The sequence below is a fragment of the Mustela putorius genome, unplaced genomic scaffold, assembly GCF_011764305.1.
Source record: "Mustela putorius furo isolate JIRA1106 unplaced genomic scaffold, ASM1176430v1.1 tig00000056_pilon_pilon_pilon, whole genome shotgun sequence".
Classification (NCBI taxonomy): Eukaryota; Metazoa; Chordata; class Mammalia; order Carnivora; family Mustelidae; genus Mustela; species Mustela putorius.
Window position 1 is genome coordinate 3,135,228 of NW_025421263.1, and position 12,739 is coordinate 3,147,966.

General features: G+C 35.0%; 2 protein-coding genes across 3 annotated transcripts in view; both read left to right on the top strand.

Annotated features, from left to right (window-relative positions):
- MND1 (meiotic nuclear divisions 1) overlaps nt 1-12,025 on the top strand; it is a 72,987-nt gene extending 60,962 nt beyond the window's left edge. Inside the window, exons 7-8 of one of the 2 annotated variants that reach the window (XM_045082456.1) lie at nt 4,078-4,122; nt 11,786-12,025. In XM_045082456.1, coding sequence (XP_044938391.1) covers nt 4,078-4,122; nt 11,786-11,892 — 152 coding nt within the window. In that variant the 3' untranslated portion in view covers nt 11,893-12,025. Of the gene's footprint in view, nt 1-1,633; nt 1,724-4,077; nt 4,123-11,785 lie in introns of those variants that run through there. The other variant, XM_045082513.1, reaches the window with a different exon arrangement.
- LOC123392787 (60S ribosomal protein L22-like) lies at nt 5,498-7,210 on the top strand. Its single transcript, XM_045082596.1, has one exon. The coding sequence runs from the start codon at nt 6,163-6,165 to the stop codon at nt 6,547-6,549; it is 387 nt and encodes a 128-aa protein (XP_044938531.1). The 5' UTR covers nt 5,498-6,162; the 3' UTR covers nt 6,550-7,210.
- Nucleotides 12,026-12,739: the final 714 nt, after the last annotated feature.

The following is a 12,739-nucleotide window of genomic DNA, read 5'->3' on the forward strand; positions in this document are numbered from 1 at the left end:
AAAGGAGAGGCTGGAATGTCCAACTTTCAACAAAAATTTGCGAGATGTTCATATGTGCCTTGAAAAGCAACATATTTTTGGAAATATAGAAAGCCAGATGCATCCATAGGGCTGTGCACCTTCTCAGGAAAGTCCTGGGAAGTTCCTAAACTCCCACCTCTAGCAGACTGTAGTACTCTGCATACAAGAAGCAAAGACCAAGGCAGAGTTGTAAATTGCCTAGCTGAGTGTTGAATCCTGCCCCAACACACATACAAAGCCTCTCAGCGAACACTTCAAGTTTTAGTTCAGGTGTTTAAGGAAACCTCTATTCAATTATTAGCTGCTTGGTAAGCAAATTAGAGACTTTAGTGTCCATACATAACAAAGAATACAGACTTTTCAGAATTAGTTCAGAGAAATCACTGAACAAACAAGAATAACAAGTACCAAAAACAACAACCCTGGGAAGGGGGGAGGGAAGTATCTGATTTCCAGAGTTGCCACATTATATTATTTAAAATGTCCAACTTTCAACAAAAATTTGCGAGATGTACAAAGGAAGCATGGTTCATGCACAATGCATGATGTTGGACTTGCTAGACCGAGAATTTCAGTCAGCTATTTTAAATATGTTACAAGAGCTAAAGAAAAACATGTCTGAAGAACTGAAGGAAAGTCTGAAAATGAAAACTCACCAGGTAATCTGCAAAGATACAGAAATAAAAAAGAAATCAGATGAAATGCTGGAGTTGAAAACCATAATAACTGAAATGAAAATTTCACTCAGGATTAACAGCTAATTTAAGCAGGCAAAGGAAAGAATTAGTAACTTGGAGATAGTTCAATAGAGATAATTCAATCTGAGGAACAGAAAAAAAAATGAAGAAATATTGACAGAGTCTCAAAAGACCTGTGGCACACCATCAAGAGTACCAACATATACATAAAGGAAGTCCCAGAAGGAGAGGGGAGAGAATGGGACTGAAAGAATAGTTTTTAAACAATAAATAAATAAGAGCTGAACCCTTCTCAAATTTGATGAAAAACAATCTATACATCAAAAAAACTTAAAAAACTCTAATTTAGAACAATCTTAAAAGATCCACCGATAAGCTTCTTATAATCAACTTGTCAAAAGTTAAACAGAGACTCTAGAAAGCAGCCAGGAGGTGACTCATCATACAGAAGGAATTTTGAATCATATTAACAAGTTGTTTCTTATTTGAAGCCATAGAGGCCAAAGTCATTGAGATGACATATTCAAAGTGAGGAGGGGTAGAATAACTGTCTACCAAGATTTCTATATCCCGACATATTTTTCTTCAAAAGAGAAGGACAAAGTAAGATAGTCCCAGGTAAACAACAACTGGGAGAGTTTGTCACTAGCAGACCTGCCCTAAAAAAATATGGGAATCTTTTTCATTGAAGTAAAAGGACACTAGATACTGACACAAAAAAATAAAGAATACTGGTAAAGTCAGCTTCATAGGTAAATATAAAAGACAATATATATGTATTTTTGTTTTTGTCTCCTTAGCATTCTCCTATTTGATTTAAAATACAGATGCATAAAATAATAATAAGCTATCTTGTTGGACACACAATATATAAAAAGTAATTTGTGACACTAACAACATGATTTTCTCATTAGACAAAGGAAAAGTATTTGAAAAAATCCAACGCCCTTTCATGATACATTCAACAAACTAGGAAAAGAAGTGAATTTCCTCAATTTTTTTTTCAAAGTGAGTTTCCTTTTTTTTTTTAATTTTTAAAGATTTATTTATTTATTTATTTGACAGAGATAGAGAGATCACAAGTAGACAGAGAGGCAGGCAGAGAGAAAGAGGGAGGCAGGCTCCCCGCTGAGCAGAAGCCCTGATGTGGAGCTCAATCCCAAGAACCTGAGATCATGACCTGAGCCCAAGACAGAGGCTTAACCCACTGAGCCACCCAGATGCCCCAAACTTCTTCAATTTTTAAAAGGGCATCTCTAATAAATCTAAAGCTGATATCATTTTGAATGGTAAAAGGCTATATGCTTTCCTCAAGTCTGGCCTCCCTAACACTTCTATTCAACATTGTACTAGAAGTTCAAGCCAGGGCAATTAGGCAAAAAAGAGAACTAAAAGTCATCCATGTTGAATAGTAAGTGAGGTCAGCAGGTTGAAGCATATAAAAATCAATATATAAATATCACATGTATCTTATAGATTAACAATGACCAATCTGAAAATGAAATTAAGAAAAAATGTATTTACAGATGAACAAAAAAATTAGTCAAGGAAGTGCAAAACTTACATGGAAAACCATAAAACACTGAATGAAACTAAAGACATATAAACAGAAAGACCTTCTGTGGGGTGCCTCCATGGCTCAGTTGGTTAAGCAACTGCCTTCGACTCAGGTCATGATCCTGGAATCCCTGGATCGAGTCCCACATCAGGCTCCCTGCTCCACAGAGAGCCCTCTTCTCACTCTGACCTCTCCCTTTTCATGTGCTCTCTCTCTCTCAAAAAAATTAACTAATTAATTAATTAAAAAGACATTCTGCATTTATAGAAAAACTAAAATAATTGTTAAAAGACAATATTGTTAAGATGAATCTCTGTATCTTTGGATGAGGCAGCAGTTTCTTGGTTAGGACACCAAAAGCTCAAACAACCGAAGGAAAAAACAGATCAATTTGACTTCATCACTATTAACTTTTGTGTATCAAGTTACCTTACCAAGAAAGTGAAAAGAAAACCCACAGAATAGGAGAAAATATGTACAAATATTGTACCTGACAAGTGTCCAATATCCAAAATGTGTATATTTTTAAAAATTACAGCTGAATAATATTTAAAAACCCAATTTAAATATTGGCAAATTATTAATTTTTCCAAAGAAAATATACAAATGGTCAGTAAGTATAGGAAAAGATGCTCAGCATCATTAGTTACTAGGGAAATGCAAATAAAAACCAAAATGAGAAACTATTTCACAATGCATAGAATGGCTATAATAAAAATAATGGAAAATAATTGTTGGTGAGGATGTGGTGAAATCAGAACTCTTAGTTTGCTGGTGATATTGTTAAAATGATATATCCACTTTGGAAGACAATTTATCTATTCCCCCAAAATGTTATAGTAGAGTTACAATTTGAGCCAGCAATTCCACTCCTAAATATATATATATCCAATTCAAGAGAATTGAAAACATGTTCACATAAAAATTATTAAATTATTCATATTAGTAATAAACAACCCAAATGTCCATCACCTGATGAATAAACAAAATATGGTATATCCATGCAATGAAATATTATTTGATAATAAAAAGGATTGAAGTATTGATACATGCTACGACATGATGCTAAGTAAAAGAGGCTAGTCACATATTGTATTGTTTCATGTATATGAAATCTCCAGAATAGGGAAATTCGTTGAGATGGGAAGTAGATTAATGGTCTCCAGGGGCTTTTAAAAATCCCATACTCATGGGTATGGGATTTTCTTTTGGGTGATTAGAATGTTTTGGAATTAGGTAGTGGTAATGGTTTTACAACCCTGTTCTAAAACCCACCAGATTATGCACTTTAATATGGTGAATTATGTAGTATATAAATTATCTTTCAATAAATAAATGCCATCATAATAAGTAGTATTTGTGCTCATTTGATCATGGCACTGTTAATGTGCTATGTAGATTAACTTGAGAGACATAGACATAGGTAATTTAATAGCAAGACATATAAATTTTTTTAAAGTCAGATTCATTATAATCTAATACATACACTCTAAAATTCTTATCATTAAATTTAAATTATTTTATCCTCTTGATGTTATAATTATTTCAGAAAAACATCTCACACTTACCTTTAAGAGGAACAAGTACAATAATAATGGACATTTAAGGGAAATTCTTTACATTGACTCTTCATGACTAATACAATTGAAACTAAAATCTGAGAAGTTAAGCAGGATTGTTGGATGCAATATGCACTATTTGAACTTTTAACATAAACTGTTATTTGTATAACATTTTATTCATGTTTTTAAAAATCTATAAATAGATGAATATGACTATTTATAAAAAATTTTTTTTCAGGTCAAGCAAATAAAATAGCCAAAGAAGCTGCTAACAGATGGACTGGTATGTATTATAATGGTACTGATAAGCTATAGTTAAGCTTTTTCCACACTTACTGTGATATATGAAATGCAGAAGCTATTGTGCCTAGTTTTGTTCAAGAAAAGACCTTTCTAGAAGTGTATGTATTAAGTTTTGTTTTTTGTTTTTTGTTTTTTTAAGATTTTGTTTTTTGGGGCTCCTAGATGACTCAGTCAGTTAAACATCTGCATTAGGTTCAGGCTATGATCCCAGGGTCCTGCTCAGCCTGCTTCTCTCTCTTCCACTCTCCCTGCTTGTTTTCCTTCTCTTGCTCTCTCTCTCTCTCTCTGTCAAATAAATAAATAAAATCTTTAGGAAAAAAAAATAAAGACTTTGTTTATTTTTAGAGAAAGAGTGCACACAAGTATGAGCAGGGGGAGGGACAAAGGGAGAGAGAGAGAATCTCGAGCAGACTCTGCACTGAGCGTGATACAGGGTTCAATCCCATGATGCTGGGTTCATGACCTTAGCCAATACTGAGTTATACATTTAATTGAGTGAGCCATTCAGGAATCCCGGTATTGAGTTTTTATTAACTCATTATATTAAAGCATTTTAGTTACTTAAGTTTGTTGGTTTTTTTTTTTTTTTAAGATTTTATTTATTTATTTGACAGGTCACAAGTAGGCAGAGAGGCAGACAAAGAGAGAGAAGGGAGGAAGCAGGCTCCCTGCTGAGCAGAGAGCCTGATGTGGGGCTCGATAGCAGGACCTGAGATCATGACCTGAGCCGAAGGCAGAGGCTTTAACCCACTGAGCCACCCAGGCACCCCTACTTAAGTTTTTTTTTTTTTTTTAATTGTACTGTGAGTCATTTTGTATGTAAAATACAATGTATTTTTGTAAAACCAATGACTGCTTACAGTTTAACTTCTGTGTAATTTTTCCTAGATAAGTCACTTGGGCTATTACTTAAGCTTTATGATTTTAGTATAAGATAAAACTTCAGGAATTTCATGAATTCTAAAGATTTGTCTTCTTGTTCATAATAATAATAGCTAACATTTGTTGAGGGCTGGACTATAAGTCAGGCATCACAAAGAGTACCTGTGGTGCATTCTCATTTTATCTCAGCAACAATCTTGTGAGTTAAATAGGATTATCATCCCTAATTTTAGCAATGGAACTGAGGCCATTGGGAGCCCATGGCGACACATGGGCTAGGCAATGAACAGGAATTAGAATCCAGCTTTCCTGATCCCAGAGTCTAAGCTCTTACCACTACATGATACTGTCTTCTCTGTATACCTGCTTTCATATAAATATTTCGTTAATCCATTTGCCAATGGATATACACTCTGGTCTACACAAGAGATGTTCTAAGAAACGAGAATTAATAAGGTATTTTCCCCTGTGTCTTAAAGCGTAGAAGATAATTAATAAGGATTGTTATCAAATATATACAGGTATGATCAGTATTGTTAAAACATGTCTACAAATTACACTGACGTTTTTCTAGTGTTCTAAAGTAATGGTAATTCAACTTTTACCATCTGGTAAGAGTCCGTAATACCGTCACATGTACCACTCATCATCATTCTGTTTATCTGGGAGAGTATGGGTAAAACTGTATTGACACAGAGACGCAGAAAATTTTAAGTGATGCCTTGAGTCAAAGGTGATTAGTCACTGGATGTACAAAGGTTCGAGCCAGGTTTCCTGACTCTGTGTTGAGGCTTCTGTATGTCACACAACATTCATGAATCACGTGTCCTTGTCTATTTTAGAATTAAGTAGGTTGATAAAATAATTGTAATTGTCTTTTTGTTCTGATAAATTTGCAATCTTATTTATTACAAAGTAATACATTTCATAAATATTCTAATGTTTTAGTGATGAGAACAGACGAGGGTAAAAACAGTAAGCTAATATTGACTAAAAGAGAAAAATGAGATGTGTGTCCAATAACTATAATTAAATAATAAATACAATGATATCAATAGAAAATTTGAGAAATACAAAACTTTGAGCAAGGAATACAAGTGGACTCATAGGTTAAAAATAAGACAAAGTGGCAGGCGCCATGGCACCCCTGAAAAAGCTCGTGGTGAAGGGGGGCAAAAAAAAGAAGCAAGTTCTGAAGTTTACCCTTGATTGCACCCACCCTATAGAAGATGGAATCATGGATGCGGCCAATTTTGCGCAGTTTCTTCAGGAGAGAATCAAAGTGAATGGAAAAACTGGAAATCTCGGTGGAGGGGTTGTAACCATTGAAAGGAGCAAAAGCAAGATCACTGTAACTTCCGAGGTGCCTTTTTCCAAAAGGTATTTGAAATATCTGACCAAAAAATACTTGAAGAAGAATAACCTCTGTGACTGGCTGTGCGTGGTGGCCAACAGCAAGGAGAGCTACGAGCTGCGCTACTTCCAGATCAACCAGGACGAGGAGGAGGAGGAGGACAAGGATTAGAAGTCCTGTGTTGGGATATTTTGTATAATCTTTAAATAAAATCTAGGAATCACCAAAAAAAAAAAAAAAAAAAAAGACAAAGTGAAATCCTGCAATAGCTCTCGGGAAAGCAGCTCAGTAAGCAGTAGGAACAAGCAGCCTTTGTATATGGTGAGAAGAACTTCACTTTGAAAGGAATGCAGATTGTGTGCTTTATTTAGCTGCTGTATCACTTACTGAACTTCTCTGAAGCTGCTTCCTCCGTGTAGATTATATCTACCTTACATTTTGGGAGAATTAAATAAAACAGTTTGTAAGCCCTTTCACACAATCTTAGATAAATAGATAAACAAATACTCCCCTTTCCCGTTCTTCTCTTAAAAAATCCTTTCATGTTTTCCACTTGATCATAAATGTCCAGTTATGGAAAAAAGAATAATTTGAACTTTTTCCCCTTACGTTATTAGTTGAGAAAGAACCTGAAACTGTTAAAATCATATAGGAAGGAAGATGTTTTTAGCACAGCAGAAACAGCTGTTGGGAGCCATATTTCCATTTGAAGTTACAACTTGATCCTTCCCATTTAAAAGTGTTAAGAAAAGCATGGAGTTTAAAAACAAATTACACCTCAGAAAACCAACCTGTCTTCAAAACAAAAAGAAAACATTGGTAATACTTGTAACCAGAGATTTTATCTACTTATTAAAGTTTTGCTTTTTTTTTTATCTAAAAAGTTTCTTAAAATATGTTTAGAATGGAAGATAGTTACTGTTCAGTAATTCATTATTTCAGTTTTACAAAATGAGAGATGATCTTAGGGTATAAATATAACTGGAAATATCATATCTAAATGATTTATGGCATTAAATACACCTTTTTTTTTTTAAAAAAAAGATTCTATTTATTCATCTGACAGACAAAGGGGTATGCAGAGAGGCAGGCAGAGAGAGGGGAAGAGAAGCAGGCTCCCTGCCTAGCCTGGAGCCAGATGCCAGATCCAGGATGCTGGGATCATGACCTGAGCCGAAGGCAGAGGCCTTAACCCACTGAGCCACCCAGGCGCCCCTTAAATACACCTTAAGTGTGATTTAACAATTTATATAAAATCTGGCATAATAATTAAGATAGTGGGAGTTTTTATGACTTTCTGTGAGAGGCATCTCCGTGAGTGAGGAGGGGGATAGGTGTTGTGAGGTTCTAAATACAGATTCACGTTTATGATTTTGCCCATCTTTATTTCTGCGTATATCCTGGGGATGCCACCATGGAAATAAGCAGAAATCCTACTACTCTTAAGGATGTTTCTTTAAAGGAAAAAACAACAACAACAACAACTATTTTTTATCCATTTATAAAAATTTCCACATAATAGGAGAATTTTATTTGACAGGGAATAAATCATCAAGATCGCAGGTAATATTGTCTTGAAGGCAGACATCCAGCAGGCCGAGACAGCTTTAGTCAGTCTTTTTGAGTTGGTCCATGAAGCATTGTTGTGGATAGGCTTTTGTTTGGTCTTCTGTTCGTTTTAATATTTGGAGATTTAATCGCTTCTCGGCCTTTTGGCAAAGATCAAGTGTAATCTTTGGATGTTTATAATAAAATGGTTCCTTGCATTCATGTGAACCAGCAACTCCTTCCTGCTAAGCCTGTAACCTTACTGTGCTGCCTTAGTTTTCTCGCTCCTAATCCAGGTTTGAAGTCTGTTCCTTCATGCTTCCTACAGTGTTGCATCTGTTCTCATTTGCTGGCAGTCTTTCTGTGCTCTTGGAGCCTGTTCTGGAAGCTATACACATAAGGAGCCTGTTCTGGAAGCTATACGTATAATACTTTCTCTTTTTAACATACATAACCCTTTGGAATTATCTAGTAATAAGTTAATGTTTCTCTCTCAACTCTTGTGTCAGCTTGAAGGTGTAGTCTGTCTACCTTATAGGTACCTGTAATAACTTCATACCCGTCTCACGCAGCAGTGGGCCCCATGTATTTAACTGTGACTGACAAGAATGTATGGTTATGTAGGCTCTAGGAAAACGAAACAAATCATTCTGGAGTGCCTCATGTTAGTAGTGGTCTTTCATAGGTCCCCAGGAAAACTAAAGATTTGCTTTAAATTGTTACATAAAGATTCATTTTTTAACATCTGCTGATATTCCATTACAGTTTAATTTTAAAAACTGGGGATGTTTTGTTAACATTCTATTTGATGGAGTAGTAGTCACTTGAGAAACAAACTTCATCCCAAACATGTAATTATTATTCGTTACTTGGAATTAAATTTCCCAAAATGATATATTTAAAGGTGATCAAACTTTAGTCTGTTAAAGGTAACAAATTACCCTTAATTTTTTAAGGGTAACATAATAAAATAGACATAGCTCAGAGATATTATAGGTTTGGTTCCAGACCACTGCAGTAAAGTGAATATTGCAATAAAGTGAGTCAAATCAATTTTTTGCTTCCCAGTACAGGTAAAAGTTATGTTTTTACTATACTGTAGTCTATTAAGTATACAATAGCATTATGTCTAAATAAGTAAGGCACATACCTTAATTTAAAAATAATTTATTGCCAGAAAGCATTAACTATCTGAGCTTTCAGTGAGTTGTAATCTTTTTGCTGGTGGAGGGTCTTGCTTCCAGGCTAATGGCTGCTGACTGACCAGGGTGGTGGCTGCTGAAGGTCACGATGGCTGTAGCAATTTCTTAAAATAAGACAACAAAAAAGTTTGCCACATTGATTGACTCTTCCATTCACAAACAATTTCTCTGTAGCGTGTGATGCTGTTTGTTAGCATTTTATCCACAGGAGAACTTTCAAAATTGGAGTCCATTCTCTCAAACCCTGCCCCTGCTTTAACAACTAAGTTTATGTAATGCTGTAAATTCTTTGTTGGTCATTTCAGCCGTCTTCACAGCATCTTCACCAGGAGGAGATTTCATCTCAAGAAATCGCTTTCTTTGCTCATCCATGAGAAGCACCTCCTCATACCTTCAACTTTTAACCTGATATTGCAGCATTTCAGTCCCATTTAGGCTCCACCTTGAATTTTAGTTCTCTCGTTGTTCCCACCAGATCTGCAGTTACTTCCTCCACTGAAGCCTTGAACTTCTCAAAGTCATCCTTGAGAGTTGGATGCCCACTTCCACCACACTTGTTAATGTTGATATTCAGACCTCTTCTCATAAATCATGAATGTTCCTAATAGCACCTAGAATGGTGAATGCTTTCCAGAAAGTTTTTAATTTACTTTGCTCACATTCATCAGAGGAATCACTCACTATCTATGGCAACTATAGCTCTGTGTAGTGTATTTCTTAAGAAGATTTGAAAGTCAAAAATACTCTTTGATCCATAGGCCACAGAATGGATGTTGTGTGAGAGCACAGGCAGAGTCGATCCTTCAGGTCTTAATTTGAACAGAGTCCTTCAGGGCTCTAGGATTTTCAGAATGGTAAATGAGCATTGGTTTCAAGTAAAAGTCACCAGCTGTTTTTGCCCCTAACAAGAGAGTCAGCCTGCTCTTTGAAGCTTTGAAGCCCAGCACTGACTTCTCCTCTTTAGCTACGAAAGTCCTAGATGGTGTCATCTTTCAGGAGAAAGCTGTTTCATCTATATTGAAAATCTGTTGTTCAGTGTATGATCTTAGCTAGATCTTTTGGAGAACTTGCTGCAGCTTCTCCATCAGCACGTGTTGCTTCTTCCTGCATTTTGATGTTATGAAGATGGCATCTTTCCTTAAACCTCATGACCCAGCCTCTGCTGGCTTCCAACTCTTCCTTCTGCAACCTCTCCAACTCTCACTTCTCAGCCTTCAGAGTACTGAGGAGACTTAGAGCCTTCCTCTGGATTAGGCTTTGGTTTAAGGGAATGTTGTGGCTGGTTTGATCTTCTATCCAGACTACTCCAATTTCTCCATATCAGCAATGAGGCTATTTCACTTTCTTATCATTTGTGTGTTCACTGGAGTAGCACTTGTCATTTCTGTCATGAACTCTTCCTTTGCATGTACAACTGGACTGCCTGGCACTAGGGGCCTAGTTTTCAGCCTGTTTGGCCTTTGACATGCCTTCCTCACCAAGCTTAATCATTTTTAGCTGTTGATTTAAAGTGAGGGAAATACAATGCTTCCTATCCCTTGAACACTTAGAGGCCGATGTAGGGTTTATTCTTTGGCTTAATCTCAATATTGTTGTGTCTCAGGAAATAGGGAGGCCCGAGGAGCAGAGATTGGAGAACAGCCAGTTGGTGGGACAGACACACAAAACATTGATGGATTAAGTATGCTATCTTATACAGGTGCAGTTTATGGTGTCCCAAAACAATTACAATAGTAATATCAAAGATCAATGCTCATAGATCACCAGAACAAATATAATAATATTAATGAAAGAGTTTCAAGTATGTGAAAATTACCAAAATGTGGCATAAATATATGAAGTGAGCAAATGCTATTAGAAAAATGGTGCTATTAGACTTTCTCTATACATGGTTGCCATAAACCTTCAATATGTAAAAACTGCACTATCTTTGAAGTACAATAAAGTGAAGTACAATACATGAGATTAGATAGTTATATTCTTTTTACTTTTTCTTTTATTACATTGGAATAAAGATTTAACCATAAGTCTTTGTACACAATTTATTTTGTTTCCTTGGGATAAATCCTTGTAGGTAGATACAATACCTCTTCTGTGGCAAAATGCATTTTTAATTCCCCTCAGAGGACACAAAAGATACCTCTGCTCCTATCTTAGTCTTAAAATAGGAGAACTACCTTCTATTCTCCTCTCCCCTTCTCCTCACACTGACCTGAATATCTGGGAACCATCATTATCTGTGGGGCGAGGAAAAAGTCTAGAGAGAATGTGTACCCTTTGGGAACAGGAGCAATTTAATTCCTGAGCCTCTGCTGTGGAAATGGTGGTAGAAACACCATTGTTATCCTTTCCCTGTTTTTGGATTATTCCTAAATTGAGTATTCTTTAATGGCAGCTAATCTGCTGCATTTTTAAATATGTAATCTCATTGCTGAAAATTAAAAGAATTTTAAAGAATTAAAATTATTAAAGAAGATTAATTTAATTAAAGAATATTCCTTCTTCAGAAATGAATTGCCTTTACTTTTGAAAATAAAGCACATTTGCTATGTTGACACTTCTGAAGGTAATAGAAGTAACAAAAAAGAATATTATATTTAACATGTTTTATGATTGTGTTTTTAATTCTTAAAAATATTTCTCAATTTTCTTTATAGATAATATATTTGCAATAAAATCTTGGGCCAAAAGAAAATTTGGTTTCGAAGAAAATAAAATTGATAAAAACTTTGGAATTCCAGAAGACTTTGACTACATAGACTAAAATGTTGGTAAAGGATCTATGTACTTGTGAATATGTAATTTTTAAAATGTTATTCAAATGTACCGAATTGCCATTTACCTATAATTGTGTTTATCATTTAATTAATTTTAAATAAAGTACAAAGTGGACATGATTTTCTCTTTTTTTGATCTATCAAAAGCAGGATTATGACCATATTCCCAGGTGGTCATCAAAGTAGGATAATGCAAATAAAATCATCTACTTTACAAATAATTATTTAGGGGTCACAGATATCATGACATGATAACATTTTTTTAGTTTCACTCAAATAGTAAACATTGAGAACTAAGGGTACCTTTGAAGGTCCTATTACAGACATAAACCCACACATAAATACTTGGAAAAAACCTTTAAAACTTTAATGGGTTCTCTACTATTTTTCATTATTTAGTGGGAAATGTATGTGGTTGATTTTCATTATACTGCATCATGTTTGTGAATTTACTATAGAAAAAAATACAAAATGTTGGTGTACTCAAGTTTAGAGTTAGGTAGTAATTTCTCAGTCATGAAAACTTCTTTTGACTTTTTGATGCCCTTTTACTCTAAAGAACAAGCATGTGACCCTTTGTCCCAATTTATGCACTTTTTTTAAGATTCAGTGGCATTAGCCTGCCACACATCACCTATTGGAGTTCAGGGATTTTCTTTTTTTCAACTACATTTTAAAAAAGCAAATTAAAAATAATTTGTTTTGTGTGTATAACTTTTTTTCCAGTTCAGCTCGGGTATTTAGAGTATGGGCAGGCACTCTAAGAAAAACTTAAAAAAAACAAAACTAATGTGTGTAATGCTCTTTACTCACATGCCTTAATTTTGTCTCATA

Excerpts from the sequence above, each read along its gene's own strand:
- LOC123392787 (XM_045082596.1), top strand. The coding sequence starts at position 6,163 with ATGGCACCCCTGAAAAAGCTCGTGGTGAAGGGGGGCAAAAAAAAGAAG.